Here is a 22979-nt window from a genome sequence, read left to right as displayed (position 1 = left end):
TTTGCAGTTCTCATGCAGCTTGTTGTACTGCGATGAATTTAATTGAATGGTCCTAAAAATGTTTACGCTTCAGTGAACTTCTGAGCTTATGCGAAGACCTCAATTAACTTTTTGACGTCTCTGAAGTTATCTGAAAATATGGGAACTGCTTTAAATTTCCCACTAATTTTCTGAAACTAATAGAACTGACCACTCCCTGAGATTCTACCAATTTTTTTGATGCTCCCGAAGTTTGCCAATGTTCATAAAAAAAGTTCGCGGATCTCCTCTTAAGCTCCATAGATTTCTAAGAAGTTCTCGAATTGTTTCTGAAAACCACTGTCCTTCTGTAAAGTTTTCGAAGTTTTTTTTTTTTAAATTTCTGGAACTTTTGTGCTCCCGCAATTTTTATGGAATAAGAACGAAATAATTAATATAGTTCTACGATTTTCACTGAATTTCTCGAGATTTTTCTGAAGTTCATGGAACATCCCTTAAATTATCGACACTAATTTAAAACTTCTTCAATAGTCTAGACTTTCCTGGTGCCTAAACGATTGCTGAATTTCTTCAAAGTTCTCTAAACGGCCTTGAACTTGTCAGTATTTTTGAAAAACGCACGACTTTACTGAAATTAATAGCTTTGTCTTGAAGTTTCAACAATTTTCCTTAAGTTGTATAACCATTATTAACACTCGCTAATTTTCCCTGAACTAATCTATGCTTACCTGAAGTTCTCTACATTTGTTTAATAATACGGCAAAATTTTCTGATATATATTCTCTTTGTTAGTCGTTACAAATTTTCTTAAGTTAATGGGATTATTCTGAAGCTATCTGATCGTCCTCGAAGTACTCGGAACTTCGCTGAATATTATGAAACTATCTAAAAATATGTACATTTTTTAGGAGTTCTCTGGAATTTTTTGAAGATATCGCTGGTTGCTAAAAGTTCTCACATTTTTCTTTAATTAATGGAACTTTGTTGATGTTCTCTTATCAATTTGGCTAAATTTTCGTATTTTTTTTAAGTTTTTGAAATCTCCATGACATAACATCTTTAAAATACGTTCCAGAAAATCTCTCGCAGGTTTGCTGAAGTTTCCGGAAATTCCCTGAGTTTCTTGAAACTTCTATACGGGTTTTACAATTTCCTTGAAATTATTTGAACTACCCTTTGATTATCTGACCTATCTTGATGTTTTCGAAGCTTCCACAAAGCTCTTAGTTCTGTTGAAGATCTCGGTTCTGCTCGGAAATAAATAGAACTTCTGGAAACACCTAAAAAATTTCTCTGAAATTCATTGGACTTCTGTGAAGTTTCTGAAATATTTCTGAAGTTTCATAAATTCTCTGAAGGTCTCTGTACTTCTCTGAAATTCACGGAACATCTTAAGGGTTCTCGATTTGTTTTCAGCACATCCTGGAACTATCTTGAATTTATCTAAATTTACGATTATAGACTTTTAATCTATATAGCTTTTCTGAGGTGCTTAAAACTTCTTAAAAATTCGCACAATACCCCTCAAGTTTTCTAAGTTTCTCAAGTTCGCTTGACACTTATGCAGTTCTCTGCTTCCAGCTTCCAGTAAGTTTCCCATATTTTCAGCGTGTTAACTTCCCTTACGTTCCTACAGTTCGTTAATAGAGCTTCACTGAAATTCTCAGCATTTCCCTTAATTCCTCAGAACTTCTCCAAAGTTCCTACAATTGTTGCGAAGTTGATAGGACTGCATTAAAGATCTCTAATCTTTCATAAAGCTAATTACGAACTTGAAATAAATCATTTATTTGTTTACTTAATTCTGGCACTTTGAATATTTGCAATATCTTGAACTTGTACATGGAATACGAACTTCAAGACATTGAATATTATTAGATCTTGGACTTACTTACTTGGAAAACTCGGGTAATTTTATCCAAAAAATGAGTAGACATCCTTTATATAGAGAAAGACGGTTAAACGTCACAACGCAAAGAGTAATCAATCTTGAAATAAATTCACGCTAAAAAAAGTTGAAAATAGTGACTTATTACAAGAAAAAGTGACTTTAGGGACTTGGCCTTAAAAAAAGAGACTTTTTAGTGACTGACTTGAAAAAAGTGACCAAGTCACTAAAAAGTGACTCGCTACCAGCCCTGTAACAGTGATTATCAAAATTTGACCACCAACAAAGATTTATTTAAATTCCTTTATGTTGATTACCTTTGTTATGTTCTAAATTGAATTTTGAAAAATTATATTATATCAAATCGACGTCTTCAGGCTCTACAAACTGCTTATGAGCCCAGGGATTTTTCTTTCTTTCGTGGGAACTTCGTAAAACTTAAAATATAAGCTCAGGGAAGATTGCTGAAATTTAGTAAATTTGGTAGAAATTCTGGGAACTTCATAGACCTTCAGAAAAATTCGTGCAAAAAAGGAACTTAAGCTATCATCACATTGTTTGACAAAACGCCAAATATTTGGCAAATTTGGACAAATATATTTGACCAAAGTATAATGGCCAAATATATTTGACCAATTTTTGCTATGGCAAATATTTGACGTGTATTTGACATTTCAATTATTTGGCATTTTGTCAAATAGTGTGATGCCTTTTGTTATTGTTTGTCAAGCATGTTTGCTCAATACTATCAAATAATTTATTTGACACTCTGAAATTTCTTGAGTAGCAAACATCAACAAATAATTGTGCAATTACCGGTTCTCGAAAAAAATCAAACTTTTTGTGTTTGTGAGCATTTTGATGATGGCAGAAGAATATTCCGGTGCTACTTTCGACGATGTGGAATGTGTTGGAGCTCCAAGTCCAAGTGGCACGTCGAAATGAATCCGGAAAAAAGTGACGGAGGAGTGGAGCGAGGAAGCCACTTTAACCTTGATCACAGCTGGTTATAAGCTGCATGGTTATAACAATGGTTAAAAGTTGTTGAGGCAGTCAAGATAATTTCGCTGATAGACATTAGTTCAGAGTTTTCTCACTTCTAGGCGCTAGTATACATGTGAATATCTCGCTTATAAAATATATCTAGATCCTGACCAGATAGAAAGTTACTGTCTAAGACAAAGTTGTTCAGGAAGTTAAGATCTTTTCGTTGGTGTAAAGTAGTTCAGAATTTTCTCACTTCGTGGTGCTAGTATACATGTGAATATCTTGCTTATAAAATATCTGTAGATCCTGATCAGATAGAAAGTTACTGTCTGGGACAAAGTTGTTCAGGAAGTTAAGATCTTTTCGTTGGTGTAAAGTAGTTCAGAATTTTTTTACTACGTGGCGCTAGTATACATGTTGGTCGTTCCAGCTCAAGTTTATACACCACCTGTGGTCAATGTCACCGATTTGAACCAAACTTTGCCAAAACGCTTATTTTGACATTCTGAACAAACGACTGTTTTGGTTTTGCTCTTATGTGCCTGGATCCATCTGGGCTACAACCCTGGATTTTTGATATTTTTAGATGTTATCTTTAAGAAGATATTACTCCACAACCAAGCAAGGTATTTTTGGTCTTGGTACGCAATATTGAAGGTATTTTAATTTCGATTTTTATATGTGTACTGACAATACAGTAACTACAGTAAACAGAATGATTTCCAGATGGTATTCAAGCTATCCAAATATGGGCTAATTTCACCCAGGGCGGGATTCATTATTTCAAATTTTCACTACTTTTTGGAAAACCCTTCTGATGCGACCTACCTTTAAGAAATTCTGCTTAAAAACCAGATAGATGGCATCCAGGACTTCGGGTATGATGTTTGAAATAGTTGGCTGTGGGATGCGAAAAAAATACTGGAGCAACATGAAGCTTTCGCCGGTAACCATGTACCGCAAAGTCAGAGCCAGCCTTTCTCCGGCTGTAATCGCTTTCCGCATATACGTGTCCTGTTTTTGAATATGCGGAGCTACTAAATCCCACAAATAGTCAAAATCAGCAGTCGTCATTCTCACGAAGCTTCGGAACAGATTTGGATGATTGCTCCTCAACTCATTCAAAAGGGTTGCATAACATCCTTCAGTTTGCCGTTTCTTCACCCACTCCTGGACCCAAACACTACGCACGTTTTTTTCGATTCGTTCTCCTCCAGCAACAGATATGCTGCTCCCATAATTGTAGCAAACTCAGAATAATTCATCCTGGTTATTTTTTCTTCGATTTTAACTTCACTGCAACACTACAACAATCAGACTTTAGCTGCGAACGAATGACAAAGATACAAAGAGACAAATGCAAACAGTTGCAAACAATGTGATGACATGTCAAATATATTTGTTGACCGTTGGTCAAAACACCTTATTTCATGTTAAATGCCAAATAATGTTTGCTCAAATATTTGCGAAATGTTATCATAGTGTAATAGCATTGACAAACAACTTTGCCAAATTGCATTATTTGACAAAAGTTAACGAAGCAAATATTTGGTGTTTTGTCAAACAGTGTGATGTCAGCTTTAGAAAAGTTCTGAAAAGTGCGTAGAAGTAGAGAATTCATTTAAATTTGAGCAGCTTCTTAGAAGTTGACGGAACATTTTTTTTATTTTAGGGATGCTCATTATTGATCGAGAACCTCTATCCACAATTTCAGGTTCTTTTTAAGCCTCATGGACTTGGAATAGTTGTGGAAATGACGTACAAATTCAATAAATCTCATTCATGTTCGCGGAAAATCAACGAGAAACGTAGAAGTGCTGCAAACTTTGTGTAAGTTTTTCGAATTTCGTAGCATTTTGAGGAGCTGAGTAAAACTTCATATAAGTGTAAGGAATTTTGAAAAAGTTCTGGGAATTTTGTTAAAGATCTAAAAGTAGTTCAATAAACTTCTAAGAGCTTCAGGAATCTTTGCTTCAGCTTAGGGAACTTCGTTGCAGTTTTTAAGATATCTTACTCCAAAAAATCTCCATGAATTTCTTGGAGGTTTTGGGAACTTCACTAAATTTCAAGAAACTTTCTAGGTGTTCAAAAATGTTTGTAAAAGTCTTAGGTGTCTTTCCAGAAGTGCAAAGATGTTCAGAGATCTTTGTAGAATTAAGAGAGATAGTAAGATATGGAATTTGGAATAAATTTTTCTTAGAAGTTGAGGAAATTTCGTATAACTTAAGTTCTGTAGATGTTCAGGAAACGTTGCATAAGTTACAGGATATTCTTTCAGACATTCGTTCTAGACAGCAGGAAATATTCAAAAGATCTCCATATAGTCGAAGATATTAGTAAAGTTCACTGGATATTTGGTAGGTTGTAGATTGATCAGGAAGTATTCAAATGTTTTCCAGCTAATGGAATCAGATGGAATCTTCAATGATGAATCTTGAATCACCTATCGCGCCTTGGTGATTTAGCTATATTGTCAAAAATTTGCACTTCAGCCGCTGAATTCCGGGCAGAAATTTCAATTTCTACATACACCTAATATGCATACATTTCTTTCTTCTCGGAATTCAGCTGTTGGATACAGGGTGCCTTCCATTCATTTTGACTAAAAAAATGTTATATTATGGAATAATACGATATTATGATGGTATTTTGTATGTGTAAGGAACAAGACAAATTTTTAAAGTTTGTGTTTGACACATAAAACCTGCAAATTTAGCTTTGACAGAGCCACAATAAGCGATTTTCTGATCGCCTCTTCGCGAAGAGTGAAGAGTGAAGAGTGGGTGAGATAAATGACAAAATCGCTTATTGCGACTCTCATGCAGCAACATTGACTGGTATTATGTGTCAAACACAAACTCCACAATATTTTACACAAACATGCTTACACAAACAAAATATTATTATAATATCTTATTATTCCATAATTTTATAAAACATTTTTTTAGCCAAAATGAATGGAAGGAACCCTGGTTGGATAGTTTCAGTCACAAGACAACATCTAAATTCAACAAAACTCTATTACGTGATTCGCCAAGCGCGAGGCATCCCACGTCGGCCCTGACCAGGGATGTACCGGGACTACCCGAAGAGCCTCTGGCGGCAGCTGACGTGGGCCGCCTAGCTCCACAGGCAAGTACCCTCTCTTGCTCCTCTACTTCAAGTGCATTCGTGCTCTGTTCGTGTACTTGCGTTCTTTCAGAGCACACTAATCCAGCATCCTCATCAACACCATTACTCACCAACACCAATGATTACCGTGAGTCATCACCACTTAACGACGATGTCCTCTCAGAATCATCCAGTTCCAATTCGTACACTGAAGTAGGAAGAGTATCTCGTACTTTTGCTTTACAATGGAATATCAATGGGCTCCGCTCGCATCGTGACGAATTGCTACTTCTCCTTACAAAATATCAACCAACAGTGGTATGTCTTCAAGAAACAAACACTTGGGAACATCAAGTTGCGGCCAACTACCTTGGGGGAAACTATCAGCTTCTACTTAGTCCTTGCTCATTCCACGGTAGGCAAGGAGCCGGTATGGCAGTAAAAGAAGGTACACCCTTTGAAAGACTTCAACTGCATGCTGATATCCAAGCAGTAGCCATAAGGCTGTATGTACCAATGGAAATGACACTGGTTTCAGTATACTTATCACCTAATGATAAGAATGCTGATGACAAACTTCGTAGTTTGGTTGAGGAGCTTCCAAAGCCGATTGTTCTTCTAGGCGATTTGAATGCCCACCACTCTGCTTGGAGAAGCCGAATATCGCACAAAACAAACTCGGCTCAGAAAAGAGGCAACAAAATCTTACAACTAGCAATTGATCAAGACATGGTAGTCTTGAACAACGGATTGCACACCCGTATTGACCCTGCTTCAGGATACACACAAGCTCTCGATGTCTCTATCTGCACCGCTTCCATTGCCAATAAATTTACATGGAAAATAATCTCGGATTATGGAGACAGCGATCACTTTCCAATTCTGATCGATATCCCCGGTATTCCGACTGAACCCAGATTTCGTAAAAAATGGATCTACGACCATGCAGACTGGAAACGATATGAGGAATTATGTAGCAGAACTCTGAGCCCTCAGGAGTCCTTCACCGTAGAACAATTCACCCACCTCATCACTTCCGCCGCTGAAGCTAGTATCCCTAGAACCAGTGGAAAAGTGGGAGTAAACGCCGTCCCTTGGTGGAATCCCGAAGTAGGAAAAGCAGTGAAACATCGTAGGAAGAAATTACGTACACTTCGGCGAATTAGCAACGACGATCCCCGGAAAGTTGAAGCACACCAAGCTTTTCAAGCTGCCCGCTCAGTATGTCGTAAGATGATCTGTGAAGCAAAGCAGGGAAGTTGGGAAAACTTTGTACAAACCATAAATCCCAAGAGTCCTAGCAGTCAAATATGGACCCGAGTCAATCAACTACAGGGGAAAAGAAAAAACAACTCGATAACTCTGAAGCTCCCACGAGGTGTCACCAACGATGCACAAATAGTAGCTGACGCGCTTGCAGACGAATATCAAAGAAAATCATCTGACGAAAATTACACAGAAAAGTTTCGAAGGACAAAACTAAAGGAAAAGCATGTTACATCAAAAACATTACACCCGAAGGACCATAAACGGTACAACGAAGAATTTTCGATAGATGAATTGATGTGGGCCCTAGATCGACGAGGAGGCTCCTCCACTGGGAATGATAACATCGGTTATCCTCTTCTACAACGCCTACCATTCTCAGTGAAGTTGTCGCTTTTGCAGTTGTACAATCAACTATGGACAAGTGGCACATTCCCAGATGAGTGGAAATAAGGCATAGTTATTCCAATTCCAAAACCTCATGGAGATCGGAGTAAAGCAGATGGATACAGACCGATTGCCCTTCTAAGCTGTCTAGGAAAAACATTCGAACGCATGGTGAACCGTCGACTCCTCACAGAGCTTGAAAACAACGGCAAACTCGACCCTCGCCAGCACGCTTTCCATGCTGGCAAAGGCACTGATTCACACCTGGCGCAGTTGGAAGCACTACTCAAGCTCAGCGAGAACCAAAATGCAGAAGTAGTATCACTTGACATTTCCAAAGCCTATGACACCACCTGGAGACCCGCAATCCTCAAGACTCTGACAATATGGAAAATAAACGGCCGCTTGTTGAACATCATCATTAGTTTCCTTAACCACAGAACATTTAGGGATACAGCTAATGGAGCAACATCCAGCATGCGTGTTGCAGAAAACGGTGTACCACAAGGATCTATTCTGTCGGTCACACTATTTTTAGTTGCAATGCAACCTATCTTCGAAAAGATTCCACCAAATGTTCAAATTGTAGTTTACGCTGATGATGTAATTTTGATTGCTAAGGGACGAAACTTTGCACAAATACGGAAACACTTATGAAATGCAGTTACTGAATTAACCAACGAGCGTTGGATTTGCTATCGCTGAGGAAAAATCAAAGTTATTACACATCTGCAATACGAAACATCGAAAGCGTGGTCGGGCTATCAAAGTCAATGGTACTCCTATACCACGTGTTAGAAAGATGCGAATTCTTGGTGTGTTGATAGATGCGAAAATTAATCTTCTTCAGCACTTTGCACAAACCAAACGTAGCTGTGTGCAGCGATTAAACATACTTCGAATTTTGGGACGTCGTCTAGCGAGAAGCAACCGTTCAACTCTCCTTACCATCGGTTCAGCTCTCGTGACTTCCAAGCTACTGTACGGCCTAGGTTTCACCAGCATCAACATCGAAGCTATGGAACGTACTCTAACCCCAACATATAATGAGGTGATACGACAAGCTTCTGTCGCGTTCAGAATTAGTCCAATTACCTCCATTATGGCTGAAGCGGGGTGTCTGCCATTTCGTCTAATACTAATCCAGCGCCTATCACAACTAGCAATACGACTTGTGGAAAAAAACAAATCAGTAACCGACCTACCAGTGGTTAAGCGAGTATCTGATCTGTTTCTAGCAGTAACAGGAGTCTCCATGCCGAACATCTGTAGTGTTCTAAGACTAACCAATAGAGAGTGGTATACTCCATCACCATCTATAAGTAACGACTTGAGGGAGAAAGTAAAAGCAGGCACTTCAAGCCAAGTTATTGTGCCAATGTTTGTTGAGCTTGTAACAAATAAATACTCAACACACAGGAAAGTATTCACCGACGGATCTAAGGACAATGAAAAGACTGGTGCGGGAATCGTTACAGATACCAAAAGAACTGCCTTCAGTTTGCCAGGAAACTGCAGTATATTTTCTACAGAGGCTTTTGCGCTCAAAGCTGCTGTGTCAGAAATTAGCAAAGGCGAACCAACAATCATATTTACCGACTCGACCAGCTGTCTAGACGCTCTTCAAAATGGGAAATCAACTCATCCTTGGATCCAAGCAATTGAACGCGAAGTTATTGGAACTAAAATTGTGTTTTGTTGGATTCCCGGTCACGCAGGAGTTCTGGGAAATGAGGAAGCTGACAAACTGTCAAATCAAGGGCGGAAGGGAATTCCACCAAACATGCCAATTCCACCCCAGGATGCTGTGTGGTTTATTAAACAAAGCATTTGGTGTGTTTGGGAAAATGTATGAAGACAAACCTGGGCACACCTACGTCAAATCAAACCGACTGCAGGCAAATTTGTTGACAGAAAAAATTCATCTGAGCAGCGAGCTCTTACCAGATTACGCATCGGGCACACTCGGCTGACTCACTCTCACGTGTTGGAAAACAAATCTCCACCAATGTGCTGTTTTTGTGGAACTCGACTGTGCATCATATACTTGTGGATTGCAGAGGATTTGCCGAATTTAGGCAAAACTGTGGAATCGATGGGACGATTACAAATGTTCTTGCAAACACTTCCAGCAAAGAAAAAGCAGTAATTAATTTTTGAAAGATGCTAATTTATTCAAAGAAATTTAGTTCGTAAGATAATTCAATCTGTCATAAAAAAAAAGACACGAATGTCACAGAAGTGATAAAGTGTCACTAATAAATAATAATAATAATAATAATAATAATTTAATGTTGGCTCCTTTACCTGAGATGAATGGTGAAATATTCAAAATCTAAAAAAAAAGCTAGTTACAAAATTCACGAAATTACCTAATTCTTAGAATTTTCTTAAGTTTAAGATGTTTACATTTACGAGATCCGTTCGTTACAAAAACCATGAACAAACGATCATTGCTTGTTCAAAAGCAGTAAGCGTTTCAGGCTCTCCCAATCGAGGTCCCAATCGTTGGTTTGGAATAAATATAATCAAACTTATTGTTTCACCATTAAAATAATACCAAGCCTCATTGTCATATTATTGATCACAGAAAAAAAATTTAAAAAAAAAACTCGCAATTTGCGTGAGTTTTTATTTAACCGCAATTTTCCAAAATCAAAAAAAAAAGGCGCAGCAGACCCCCAGATAAATTTTCTAGCTACGCCAATGTAGATGAGCCTCCCTTAGCTCACTTGGTAAAGGTGCAGCTACAAAGCAAGACCATGCTGGAGGTGGCTGAGTTCGATTCCCGGTCTGGTCTAAGATTTTTTTCAAATTGGAAAAATTTCTCGACTTCTCTAGGCATCCTTGCCACACAATTATGCTAATGTTATAGGCATCGAAAGTCCTCAATTAATAGCTGTGGAAGTGCATCTAGAACACTAAGTTGAGAGCACGCAATAAGGTAAAATATAATCACCAATAGGTTTGAAATGCGAAGAAGAAGACGAAGTACTGTAAATTACAGATTTCTGAAATTTCGAGTACTGCATATTAATGGTTTGAAAGCTATTTGCGTGACAGTACTCAACGGACTTATTTTATTGATTCTATTTTCAGTCCCGTGGGGAATAACCTTTGAGTGCCTCAGGGAAATATATTAGGGCCCCTTTGATTTATTATGTACTACGTCTTGATATTTAACCTTTCATGTCATGCTAATCCATCCCATTTTATTAATATCTAGATCATAATTTGATGGAACTCAGATAGTCTAGTCACTGACTGGCCAAAATGTTGTTAAACTACACGGTTCGTTGGTTGGTTTCATGTCACTAACGTCACTTTCAACAATATTTAGTTTTTGACGTAGGCTACGTCTGTGATTTCTATATGGGGGTACACTTTGTGAAAACCAAAAATGGAACATGTAACAAAATTATGAAAGATTTTGAACGCTCAAAACTCAACTTCCCATGGACCAATTTCAATAATTTTATCACCATTCGATCAGATATATGTCTACGCATCTGTCAAATTTAAGACGTTATCATTTTTCAAAATGTTACTATTGAAAATTGCAAGAATGTGCAACTATTGCTTTGAACACAGATTGCCTGTGAAAAGTGATTTCCCTAACACAGATTTCAAAGTTGAATTCCATCCGGTCTCACCAAACGGTGTTCATTCAATCACAGCGTGGTGAGTGGTGGTGTTCTCCAGTATACAATGAAGGGCTGTCTGGAAGCAACGAGTTGCAGCCCACATGAGCATCCAAAGAAAGGAGAAGAAGCCGCACCGTTATTGATCGGAATCAGTAGCTTTTCGTGAGTTGCTGTGGGCCAGCTATGCCAAGCGCGTCATACTAAAGAGTATAAACAGAAAGCATCTCGCTCAAATTCCTATTCCTACACAAAAGACAAGCTCCTGCTGCAGTTATCAAATAAGATTTATTATATAAGATCACGTAGTGCTACGTCACCTTGCGTACAACCTCTTAGGGCTGTCCCTTGTAGTTTTTTTTAATGCAGTTTAACTATCTGCCTCGCAGTGTTGGAAAAGTTCACCAAAACTCACTATGACTCGCGAACTTTTCCCTCGGTAAACTTCGTGAAATATCGCAATCTTTTCCAACGCTGCTGCCTCGATAGTATCACAACAGCAAAACCAATTTCACCTCCGTTCCACAATAAAACTGTATTCCACACTGATTACCAAATGTAATCGCACAGACATCGTTTGTCGGATATTCAAAGTAACTTCTTCCTTTATAACTAATTATCAAACGACCGAGCTTCAACCGCTTTATTTCATAAACGCGACGGTGAGTTGATAAACATCAAATACACATAGCAACCTGATTTTTGTGTTGCAATATGTCATCATCGGTGGGCTGAAACCGATTGATATACTTCTCTGCAATAATTTCATACGCAACTGAAAACTGGTGCTGAAGTTCTTGCGGATGAGATACTAGTGATGCTGGACTTGCTGTATTGTATAATTCTGGAATGCACGGATTGTAACAATGATTCAAGACGACCACCAGGCTTGAGTTAACGGATACCATCACCGATCGGATGGATATATTTGCAGAAACAATTGTAGCTGTTTTGAGATTGCGGCTTGTAGCGCCGTTTGTTTCTGCTTCTCCCAGTATTTAGCATTTTGCTGAATTTCCATGAGTAGCACCAACAAGAATGTCCAGCTATTGAAAATTAAATTGCCTGAAACTATTGTTCAAGCTAACAGGGAAAGTTTAACACTGAGCTCTCCTGGAATTCTCCGGAATTCCTTTTGGAATTCACTGTGTTTAAACTCAAGAGCGGATAGTGTCCTTATGGCAACATCGTCGGCTCATAAACTGTTATTCATCGCATCATTTTTCATTTGACTTCCTCCCTTGACAACTTTTAGAAGTAGCATCCACAAGCACTAGGAACATCGCCACGAAGCTTATATGCAGGAGGAAAAAAAATTAAGAAGGGCTAAGATTGTCCCCAACTGCCACCAATCGCATATCTCCGGGTACAATCTGAGCAAGGCTTCGGTGCAATAAATCTATAAGCTATCTTCATCAACACAAAGATAAGTCTTATTAAGACTGCTTAGGATGGGAACAATGGCGTTGCGAATATTACTCAGAAAAACTACGACCATGGTCCTTATTACCGATGTCACTTCACTTAACTCACGGTTAAGTGATTCCCATTTGATTAACACGGCCATCACTTCACAACCGCAGTCCCCGAGGAGAATTAAAACCTGTCTGAGGGATCACTTCAAGTTCCACTTCGAGTTGTTGTTGTATCCATTCAAACCCGGCATCGACGACGAAACCAGTAAAGAGGAGCAACAATGACCAACTCCGGTTAGGCAGTACTTTCAAGATCATTATCGGCGCCGGCAAAGTCCTTACGGTCATCTGGGAGAGGATTGTTAGTATAGATTTGAATCTCCACGGTTGTCATACGAAGATCGTTTTTGGTTAGTGGGAAGTATGAATTAGATCTGAATTCACTTTAGAAGGTAATGCTATCATCTTTAAAATCAGGGTAAGTAAATGATGCGAGGATGCAATCCTATCAACTCAGTAATTTCAAGGGGCATGGGATTTTCTGCTCAGTAAGCAAAAGGGTTGGCACGATATAACCGAGCCCCCTCACATATATCACAACAAACCACTGCAACCAACGATCAATCTTGGAGACAGAAGGTACCAAAAAGCAGTTAGGATTAGTCAACTTTTCCAAACAAAACGCACAATTTCTCAAAAGTACGTTTGGCAAATTGGTCAAATATCTACACAGTGAATTCAGATCAACGAAGCCGGTAAAATTTAACCGGGTTTCGAACAGCTGTAATTGTCGATTAATCTTCAAGTGGGGTTAACTGAACAAAGTTTGTACAAATTTAAAATAAATTTTCTAATTTCTTAATGTTTCACTGATTTTGTAACTTTTACCAAATTGTTCGATGGTTCAACAATTACCGAACAGCTGAGCCCGAGTAGCACACTTCAGCTAAGAAAAGTTGCAGCAACTTGTTTATGACTGAAATAAGTCGTAAAGAAGTTTCTACAACCGATATGTGACAAGTGTGCTACTAGGGAGGTGTGTACCAAGCCTTCCAAGTAACCATTTGACATTCACTCTGATTTATGATGGTTTTACAACGGCAATGAACAGTCCGTTTAGTTCAAATGCAGCGCTTCAAACAAGCCTCCTTAGGTTTTTGCTGCTTTAAAATCTTTTAGTCTAGCGCGACAAAGTAAAAAACTGTCTTATTTTAAAATTAAATTTAAAGCGACCCTCAATACTTTCGGAAAACTGTTCTGTAATTCAATCATTTTTTTTCCTTGGATATATTTTCCGTCGATCTTGTTTTCCGTGCTGAGCACCAATGCTACCGTCGCCAGGGAGGCAGCTTCCACTCATGGACCCTACATATCGACCCATCAACTCATGAACCGGGGACCAACAGCTTTACACATCAATCATTAGCAAGTTTCTTGATAAAATTCTCTATAAACGTATTCTATCATTATACAAGCAACTATAAAACCGTTAGGTTTTAAATGAGAGCAAAAAGCATATATTGTTGCTTTTTGGCTTTTTAAAGTGCATAATAAACCCCCAATTTGTCTGTCTACTTATTGAACTTAAGAGATGGATCCTCATAGTGAATAAAAGCCAAATTTTTGACAAGGAAATCTTGAAGGATAGACTACGAAGGATGACAACTTCAAGCGATGCTAACGACCGAAAGGAAGTCGATTTCAGCAATAAGAGAAGAGTGAAGTGAGCGTGGCCCTCGAATTCATAAAACATTGTCGAGACAGTCTGAAAACAAACGAGCCTTCTTCGAGATCTTGCGAATAGTTGACGAACGGAATAACTGTCTTCAATACCAATTCTACTGAAACTGTCAGTTAGCGGAGATTAGCTGCTTTCCGATCGATAGCAGCGATTTTATTCTGCGAAAGGGTCAACTCTTCGAAAAATTTAATTCAAGCGTACATTTTTGCATCGTTTGATGGTGAACTTTGGGAACCATCCGGAAGAAGGAGACCTTTTTCGGGAACGATTAACTTGGAAGAACGCTGGTTCGCACTGGGTTGTTGCCAAATAGGTTTTATTGTAGCTTAAATATGGTTTTCAAATGGTCAATCTTGAAGAGCTTCGAGAATACACCCTTCAGAACCTTCTCCAGGGTGGACCAACTAGATAGATTCTAGTTCTCAATGAGGATTTCATGGATGAATCAATGACAAAGCAGCCTTTGCCACGGTTTCATGAACGTTGTTTTATTGTAGCTTTGTATTATTTCACAAAATTTAAAATGTTACTTGTATCGTCTATCGCGATCGCGGCTTTCAGGTAGCAAAAGGGATTAAAAAACTTTAGATATTAATGACTCAACAATTAGAACTTCTTAACAAGGATTTAAATATATCAATGGTAAGCCTGAAGACTAACGACTCATTTCAAGATGGAAACAATTGTGTACCAGTCAAGACCATATGACACTCATGCAATATGAGCTCTATGCCTTATTACATCCATAATCATCGGAAAGCCTACCGCAATATAATTACCAAAAAAATGGAACGCACGGTACGCCCAAGTAAAAATTGAACAAGTTGAACAGTAAGAACAGAAACTGATTATTGGTTGAAAGCTCATTAACATCTGGCTGAATATATAGTTGATTAGTAGTGCATGAAGCTAATTGTAACTTCATAATTCAACCATAATAAGTTAGTTGATCCAAAGATTGAACAAGCCTTATTTTAGCTTAACACTACTCCACAAATCAGCAATGCACTACCATTATTTTTTCTTAGCCTGATTTGTTGACGGTAGTCATTTCATTTCGTTGCATTTTGGGCATTTTAGTTCTTCTAAATTCACTGCTTACTTCCCAAGCAACGGCAGCAGTAGAGGCAAGGTAGATGAGCTTTTCAGGAATAGCTCCAGGTAGAATTGGGCTGCGACGACGTCGGAAGTATTAACATTTGTATTTCTGTGTTTTGACTGCTATATTGCACTGAATTTTCAGACCAAATTCCAAAAATGTAACTCAATTATGGCACTAAATAGCTTTCACATGACCATCGAAATAAATCGTGCACTTGTGTCTACATTGTGTCAACTACACTTGAAAATGAGAGGAATGTATAATACTCTTCCGGCTGCTGTTATTTAACTTAAATTTGACGTGTTTCAAATTTATGATCATACCTTCAGCCACCCATATGCGTAAGTGGTCCAGTAAGTATGATTATTGATGCCTGTAAATCAGCGACTGCCTGTTCGAATTCCGAAATGCAAAGGTAATTTTTAGACTTATAATTACAATATAAATATGTAAATCCAATTAGTCAGCACCTTGTTGCAGTCCCACAAAAATATATAAGATATGCAGCGGTCTTCCAGTATAATTTTGTTTTTCTAAATATAACTAGAAGGCTGATCAAGGGTTGGAAAAGACTGTTATTTCATGCCTTAAAAAGCTTATAATTTTACAACAACTTGTTAAGCATTACATTGTTACCTGGGCGATACGTCCCTGTTTTATCCATTTATTGGATTCTGAAGCTTTGTGTGTAAATCTGAATAATCTTGTCCCTCAAATGCCACACGGTAGGCCTGGCCGTTTTGGTACGTGTGACGCATCTTCGATGGGAAACATACATCAAAAAGACACGAAAAGGATGCTTTCAAGAACTGGCTGTGTTGCTTCGATAATGCAATGCAATGATGTGAACGGCAGTTGAAGGATTTTGTCAACGGATGTTAATACAGACTTGTGAGTTATTTCGCAATTTTGCTGCAATATATTGGCTACATGAGTACCTATTTTTTTCCACATTAAATCAAAGCATCAACGATGTTTTCCATCCAACCATCGGAGGAATAGTGATCCACTTTAGACCTCCGTCAATTCAAACAATTCATCTTGCAAATAAACGTGGCTCATTTTTGACCTTTTAGGACTGCCAGTTCTTTGAATTAATCGTTCAAATTACCGTAGGTCTTACGGCAATTGCATTCTACTGACGCGTCAAATTCGTATAAATTTAAAGTGGCTTTTCGGGCCTTCTTAATTCGAAAAGACTTTTTCATTTTCACATGATTCATCAATCCAATCAGATATAGTTTAAACGTGTTAAATAATATAAAACATGATTGTGCAAAGCCTCTTTTCGAGCGATGATCGTAGATCGAACCGTAACAAACCGTCTTGGAAAACTACGTAAGTGCTACTTTATTAAAACAAAAAATACTAATGAAAGCTTTCTACAGTCAACTCTCCATATCTCGTTATTGAAGGGACCATCGATACCGAGATATAGAAAAACATAAACCTACTAGACCGTCTGAAGGGACCGAGATTAAAGTGGTCACACACCGAGATTTAGAACCGTGAGACATGGAGAGTTGACTGCACTTGAGAAAAAGGGATCGCTACACTAACCCCAAAATAAAATTAAACCCAACTCCACCAAACTCACCCTGCTTGACGGAGGCGGCCAGTTGCTGTTGGAGTTGCTGCTGCTGCTGCGCTTGCTGTTGGGCTTGCTGCTGTTGGGCCGCGGCCTGCTGCTGGGCAACCTGCTGTTGCGCGGCCTGCTGCTGTTGGGCCTGAGCCACGGCCTGCTGCTGCTGTTGGTGCTGGTGCAGCTGATGCTGCGGGGTTGTTTGTGATTGCGAGTGGGCCGGATGGATTGTGAGCAGTTTCGTTTCCGGAGGTTTGTGCGGTCCAACGGTCAGCTGGGGAGCGGCACTGAGGGCCATCGTCGGTGCAGGCATCATTAGTGTTGACATTGCCAACATCTTTCTACGCTCTCGCTCTGCTGCGGGCTCTGCTTGCTTGTAGCGCACACTGGTCCTCCTGATACCGGCGTTCGAGGGTGGCTCTCGGATCCCTGATCCCTTTTTGGTTTTTATTTTCCAAAAACCGCCGCCGCTTCGCTCACGATCTATCAAGGTCAACGAAGGATACCGAAACGGAGTGAATAGCTTGAAATATTCGACCTCTGCTCGGATTTTGGATTATGTTTGCTTAGCTCTGTGGTCCGACTCTGCTGAGTCTGAGTGTATTCGACTAACACGTATAATTGACTATGGAAACGCACAAACAGTCCACAATTTGCTCGGTCACGGTTCGGATCGTTTGCACTCTAATGAAAGTAATTGCTTCTAAACAACACACACACTACACGGCGGCTTTCTGCGCGAGGCAAAAGAAAAACAAAATGTACTACCGGAGGCCGGAACAACCGGGGGCCCAGGATCTCAAACAAAACGGACGATTTCTTTTTGTTGTTTCAAACTGGGGGGCTTCCACTTCACGAGAGTGAAGCTATTAAAATGAAATGAAATGTAAATAATATCTCAGCACGATATGCACGGGTCTGCGGCGCTTTTCTCGCGCGAAATGTTGTGACGGAGAGTGTCCCGGTTTTTCTTTCAAGTCGTAGGAGGCGATGGCGCAGACACTTTTCCTTATCGTCGTGGCCTACTCTGCTTCCTTCGCGGATGGCGTCCGGCTTGTTTGAGCTTTTCAAGGGATGAACCGCGACTGGGTTACTTCTTCTTTTATTTCTTCTTTGTCGCTGAAGGACCTGCCCCTTTCTGTGGCACACTGTGCAGGGTCGAGCTATGATTTTTTATATACTAGTTTTTATTATATGCCCTTTTTACTTTTTTATTATCCTTCCCTTCTTAGCTTTTCCAAGCGAGCTCTCCACTTCAGGCGGAAAAACGTTTTTTTGATGGAACGACGGCGACCACCAAGATTTTTTTTTTCCGCTGTATTGACGTTCCGGCCCTTGTGGGCACAACCGGGTCGTACGCGCGGAAGGAGAGTCGGGCCAACTACTAGCCAAGCAGACGTTGAAGTTTTCACTATTTTGCGCGAACGTTGAAATTATCTATACTCACGTACAGTAGTAGTACAGATATACCGGAGAGATAGATAGAGCAGCACTAGCACTTCCACCCCCACTTAGTTCCTTTGGTTTTATTTTTTTTTTTATTATTTTCCAGGACAGGAAAGCAGAGGCTAGTGGAGACGCCTATAATAACTAAATCACCGAAAAAGCAAAATAAATGAACGGAAGGCTCTCCTTCTCGCGTGGAGATACCGGAGAGATAGACACACAGAGACAGAGAGTGGCACAGAACACAAAAGGAGCGAAGGATATCGAAATAAAATTAAATGTTTCTGTCAGTTCCGCTTAATTTTCCTTTGTTCTGCTTCTGGTTTTCCGTTAGATTTTTCTTCTTTCGTGCCTTGACTGTTGTGTTCCGTAGGTTTGTTTTATTTAACTTTTTCAATGCTTCCACTAGTCGGGATCTTGTTGGGTCCCGGCAGAGCACACACTATATGCCAAAAAACACACACAATATTCTTCTTCTTATTCTTCTTCGTTTGCTTCTTGTTGTTCACCTTCACCGCCTGCCTTGCTCGAACACAGCAGAGGCTCCTTCGATGGTTAATTGAGATTTTCCTTCTTCAGCTTCGTTAAAATTGCAACACCGAGATATTCGACGAGAGCACAAAGCCTACACAAGCCGTTTTTGTTCCGGATTTTTTTACTGCTTTTAATATTCTATAAACATGTGTGTGTATATATGTATATAGGTATAAATTTTTATTAACGTACAGGAACTATACAGCCAAAAGCACACAGGGTCCTAACTAAATCGTACTAACCGTAAGGCGACACTGCTCTAACTAAAGCTCGCGAACTGGTCGCAGACAAAAGAAACCTGTCGTCGCCGCCGGAAGAACCGACCGAGTCCTGTGGCCCGGTTCGGGCTCGCTTCGGCATTCGTGTGCTGCGCCAGCGCTCTACGGTTCCACGGTTCCGTGCCTCGTGGTTCTTTGGCTGGCGGCCTCGTGGTCCTGTTATCCTTAACGAAAGCACACCGCTGCTCCGATTGTGAACAACGCACTCGTCTGTGTGTGAGTGTGTGCGAGAGAATTCAAAACAACAGCCCTCATGGGTGGTGGAGATGAAAATTGATTGGGGGTGGTGGTGGTGGTGCGGCAACGATTTCCACGAACCGGTTCGCTCGCACTGAGAGAAACGTCGAGTGTGGGGACGAGTGAGAAAATAGGCGAGAGGAACCGAAGGAATGTTGATCAAAGTCGGCCAAAAGCCGATAACAAAGAACAAAGAACCCGATGTTGAGTGCGAGCATGGCTTGCTACTGTTGGTGATGATGATGCTGCTTCTGCTGATGATGATGATGTTGATGGCGTTTGCTTCGAAAACGTACACATTCTTTTGCGGTGATTTTCTTGACACATACGGATAGTGTGAAGGATTCTGGTTGATGTTCGTTATTTTTTTTGCCTTTCTCAGCTAGCGTTATGTCGTATGTTTTTGACAAATATCGATTTTTGGATTTGAACGGAAGCTTTTTTTTTTGTTTTAAAGAGATGAGACACGAATGCGTGATGCGGTGTGCTAGGTCGGACGGAAGTTGAATATTTTTGGGGACATCGCGGCTGTTCCCATAGCTCATGGGATATAATGAAAATGAGTGGTGTTGTGTTCAAGTGGCGTTCTGGTTGATTTTTGTTTTTTATTTCAGCATACTTAAAAAGAGCTAACAGTTAGTTTTAAAAGTTGATTTGAATATATTTCAGATCATTTTGTACATTGAGAATGTATATATCAACCCAAATACCTATACCAAAGAAAGCAAAAGCAACTGAAGTAGATCATTTCCTAAGAATATCCATGTGTAATGTTGATTGCTAATCAACTAAAAAAAATCTGGGAGAGCCAAGTACTGCATCAAGCTGCCTTTACAACGAAAAGATCTACTGATGATCACATTTTTCTAGCAAGAAGGATAATGGAAGAGAATGAAAATACTGACAACGACCTGATAGTTTAAGCACTAGATATAAGAAAAGGCTACGAACAAAAAAACTATCTGACAGGGGAATTTTATTTAAATTTTTTTCGATTTAAATATATAAAATCATCACTCAAAAATGGTTCGAAACACCACTCTGAAATGTTCACCAATAAAAGATAAGAAACTTTTAAGGAAGAGAATTTTTGTTTAGGAAAATTTTTACTACTCAGAAAATTACTGTTCCTGCTTTTCTTTGCTATTTTCTCAAACAGTGAAAATTTGTTGAGTAAGCATTTTTGAGATTATATTTTTGCTGAGATAAATTCATTGCGATTTTACGAAAAAAGTTTGCTTCTACAATACTTGGTTCATGAGTTATGAATTTTTAAAGTATCGGGAAAATAAGGGAAAATCGGAACAGCTAGAATGAAATTTTCTGTGTAGTTAGTATTTTTGTTCATAATTCAAAATAGGTAAGATACACCACTTCAAAATTCTCACCAGTGAAGGATGAGAAACTTTCAAGCAAAATAATTTTATTTAGGAAAATTTTCGCTACTCGAAAAATTATTTTTCCTACTTTTCTTTGCTACTTTCTCAAATCGTGAAAATTTCGGTGGAAAACATTTTTCAGATTATATTTTATATGGATTGCTGAGAAAATTTTCCTACGATTTAACCAGAGAAGTTTGCTTCTACGATACTTAATTCATGAATTATGGATTTGTAAATTATTTGTAGTCCAGAAAAATCGGAAAAGTTAGAATGACATTTTTTGGGCAGCTTTGGATTTGCTCATAGCTAAAAAACGGTAGGAGAAAGATAGTAGGCTGTGCGTGTGTTCAAACCTGACGTTTGTAATTTCCAGGGGTGTTTTTTTTTTTAAATATCTATAATCGGTTGCTGATCTGGCCATAACCAGGCCCAGGAGATAATTTCTAGTTCCTCATTCTAGGTCCTTATTATTTGCCGCTGAGAAGCTGTTCCGATGTCAAGTGGAACCTCCACGAGGCGTCCCATCATCAGTTCCATCATTCGTTGAGTCACAGCGTTTGCTTATCTCAAATCGAAGGCAGACATTTCGCGCGACTACCATAAACCGGACAAGTTCATGTTGACGAAGAGCTGCGTCTACAATTTGTCAACACAACACATGTCAGCCAGTCTTCAGGTTCAATTGGCTAAACTTGGTGAGTTCGTTCCATTTTGTAAATATTTATCTTTTCAAACCACCTTGATCACCTTTTTGTGGTGCGTTACTGGTATAAGATCTACCACCGAACGCTAGTCGTGAGTACTTCAAACTTGGGAATCAGGATTTTCCAGTAATCAAAGGATCACATTTTAGTCCTTGTTACTTTTTATGACTTGACAATAGTGACAAGACTAGGGTAGTGACCACCAGCATTTCTATACTTTATATTTCAAATCAAAAATATTGTTCATGTTCATAGATTTCACATAATCCATTTCCCTTTGTCCTTCTCCTTTTCCTTTCCCTCTTCACTTTTCAGAACGCGAGTAATGGCGCTATAGTCATAAGTCATAAAAGGCTAGGACAAGAGTTAGTGCTCATACCCCAACCGTCAGAAGAAAATGGAGCATCACTTAACCTTTCTAGCTTTGATGCTTCTAACGACCTACCAATCGAATAATTACCAAAATCGGAACGTACGGTACGAGATGTTCACGTTTCATCCATTTATTGCCTTCTGAAGCATCGTGTTTAAATCTTCGTGGTTTCATGATTAATGAATTTAAAGCATAAAATCTTTAAATCATCATATCATTAAACCATTCAAATAATAAAATCATTAATCCATAAAATCATAGAACCATAACAAAATAATTAAAACATTCAATAATTTAATCATTAAATAATGAAATCATTAAATTGTGACATCGTTATTAATTATATCATAATAATGATTAAGTGATGTAATAATTTATTGATTCAATTATTTAATGATTTAATGATATAATGTTTTAATTATTTTATGGTTTTATGATTTTATGCATTGATGATTTTATGCATTGATGATTTTATTATTTGAATGATTTAAACAGCAGACTTGGAAGCTGCCGTTGGTCAAGCCCAGCAGCTTGGGGTTTAGGGGGGTTCCCTTCAGGAACTTAGCGGCTCCGGAGCTTATAAAGTAGTCTTATATTTGGCGCCCAACGTAAATTTCTATAGAAAGGTCCTCAGCAGCAGCGTTACCAGGTCATTTTCAGAAAAATCTGGACCAGTTAAAATATAAAATCTGAAAAAAATATAGAAGGCTCCAAAAACATAATGCTATTGCAATCAAAGTGATGTGCCAATCTCCCGTAAAAATCGGTCAGTATGATCATCTGGAATTTATTCAAAGTACCAGAATGTTTATGAATTACATGTTTAAAAAATTATTTAAAACAAATAACTTGTTAGCATTGCTTAAATCATCCCAAAGTTAAGAAAAGTATTGACACAGTGTGTCCAAAAAGTTTAAGTATCTATT

General features: G+C 38.8%; 1 protein-coding gene across 3 annotated transcripts in view; it reads right to left on the bottom strand.

The window, feature by feature from the left end:
- The window catches only part of LOC135697463 (cytotoxic granule associated RNA binding protein TIA1), a 1329144-nt gene that overhangs the window by 592787 nt on the left and 713378 nt on the right, over window positions 1-22979 (bottom strand). Inside the window, exon 1 of one of the 3 annotated variants that reach the window (XM_065217204.1) lies at window positions 17115-19321. The exons of the other annotated variants lie outside the window; for them this stretch is intronic. Coding sequence (XP_065073276.1) covers window positions 17115-17436 — 322 coding nt within the window. The 5' untranslated portion in view covers window positions 17437-19321. Of the gene's footprint in view, window positions 1-17114; window positions 19322-22979 lie in introns of those variants that run through there. 3 annotated transcript variants of the gene reach the window in all.

The sequence above is a fragment of the Ochlerotatus camptorhynchus genome, unplaced genomic scaffold (genome assembly GCF_037179485.1).
Source record: "Ochlerotatus camptorhynchus isolate MF236.1 unplaced genomic scaffold, CSIRO-AGI_Acam_v1.1 ptg000070l, whole genome shotgun sequence".
Taxonomy (NCBI): domain Eukaryota; kingdom Metazoa; phylum Arthropoda; class Insecta; order Diptera; family Culicidae; genus Ochlerotatus; species Ochlerotatus camptorhynchus.
Note: the sequence above shows the minus strand (reverse complement) of the source record. Positions and strands in the feature narration are given on the sequence as shown.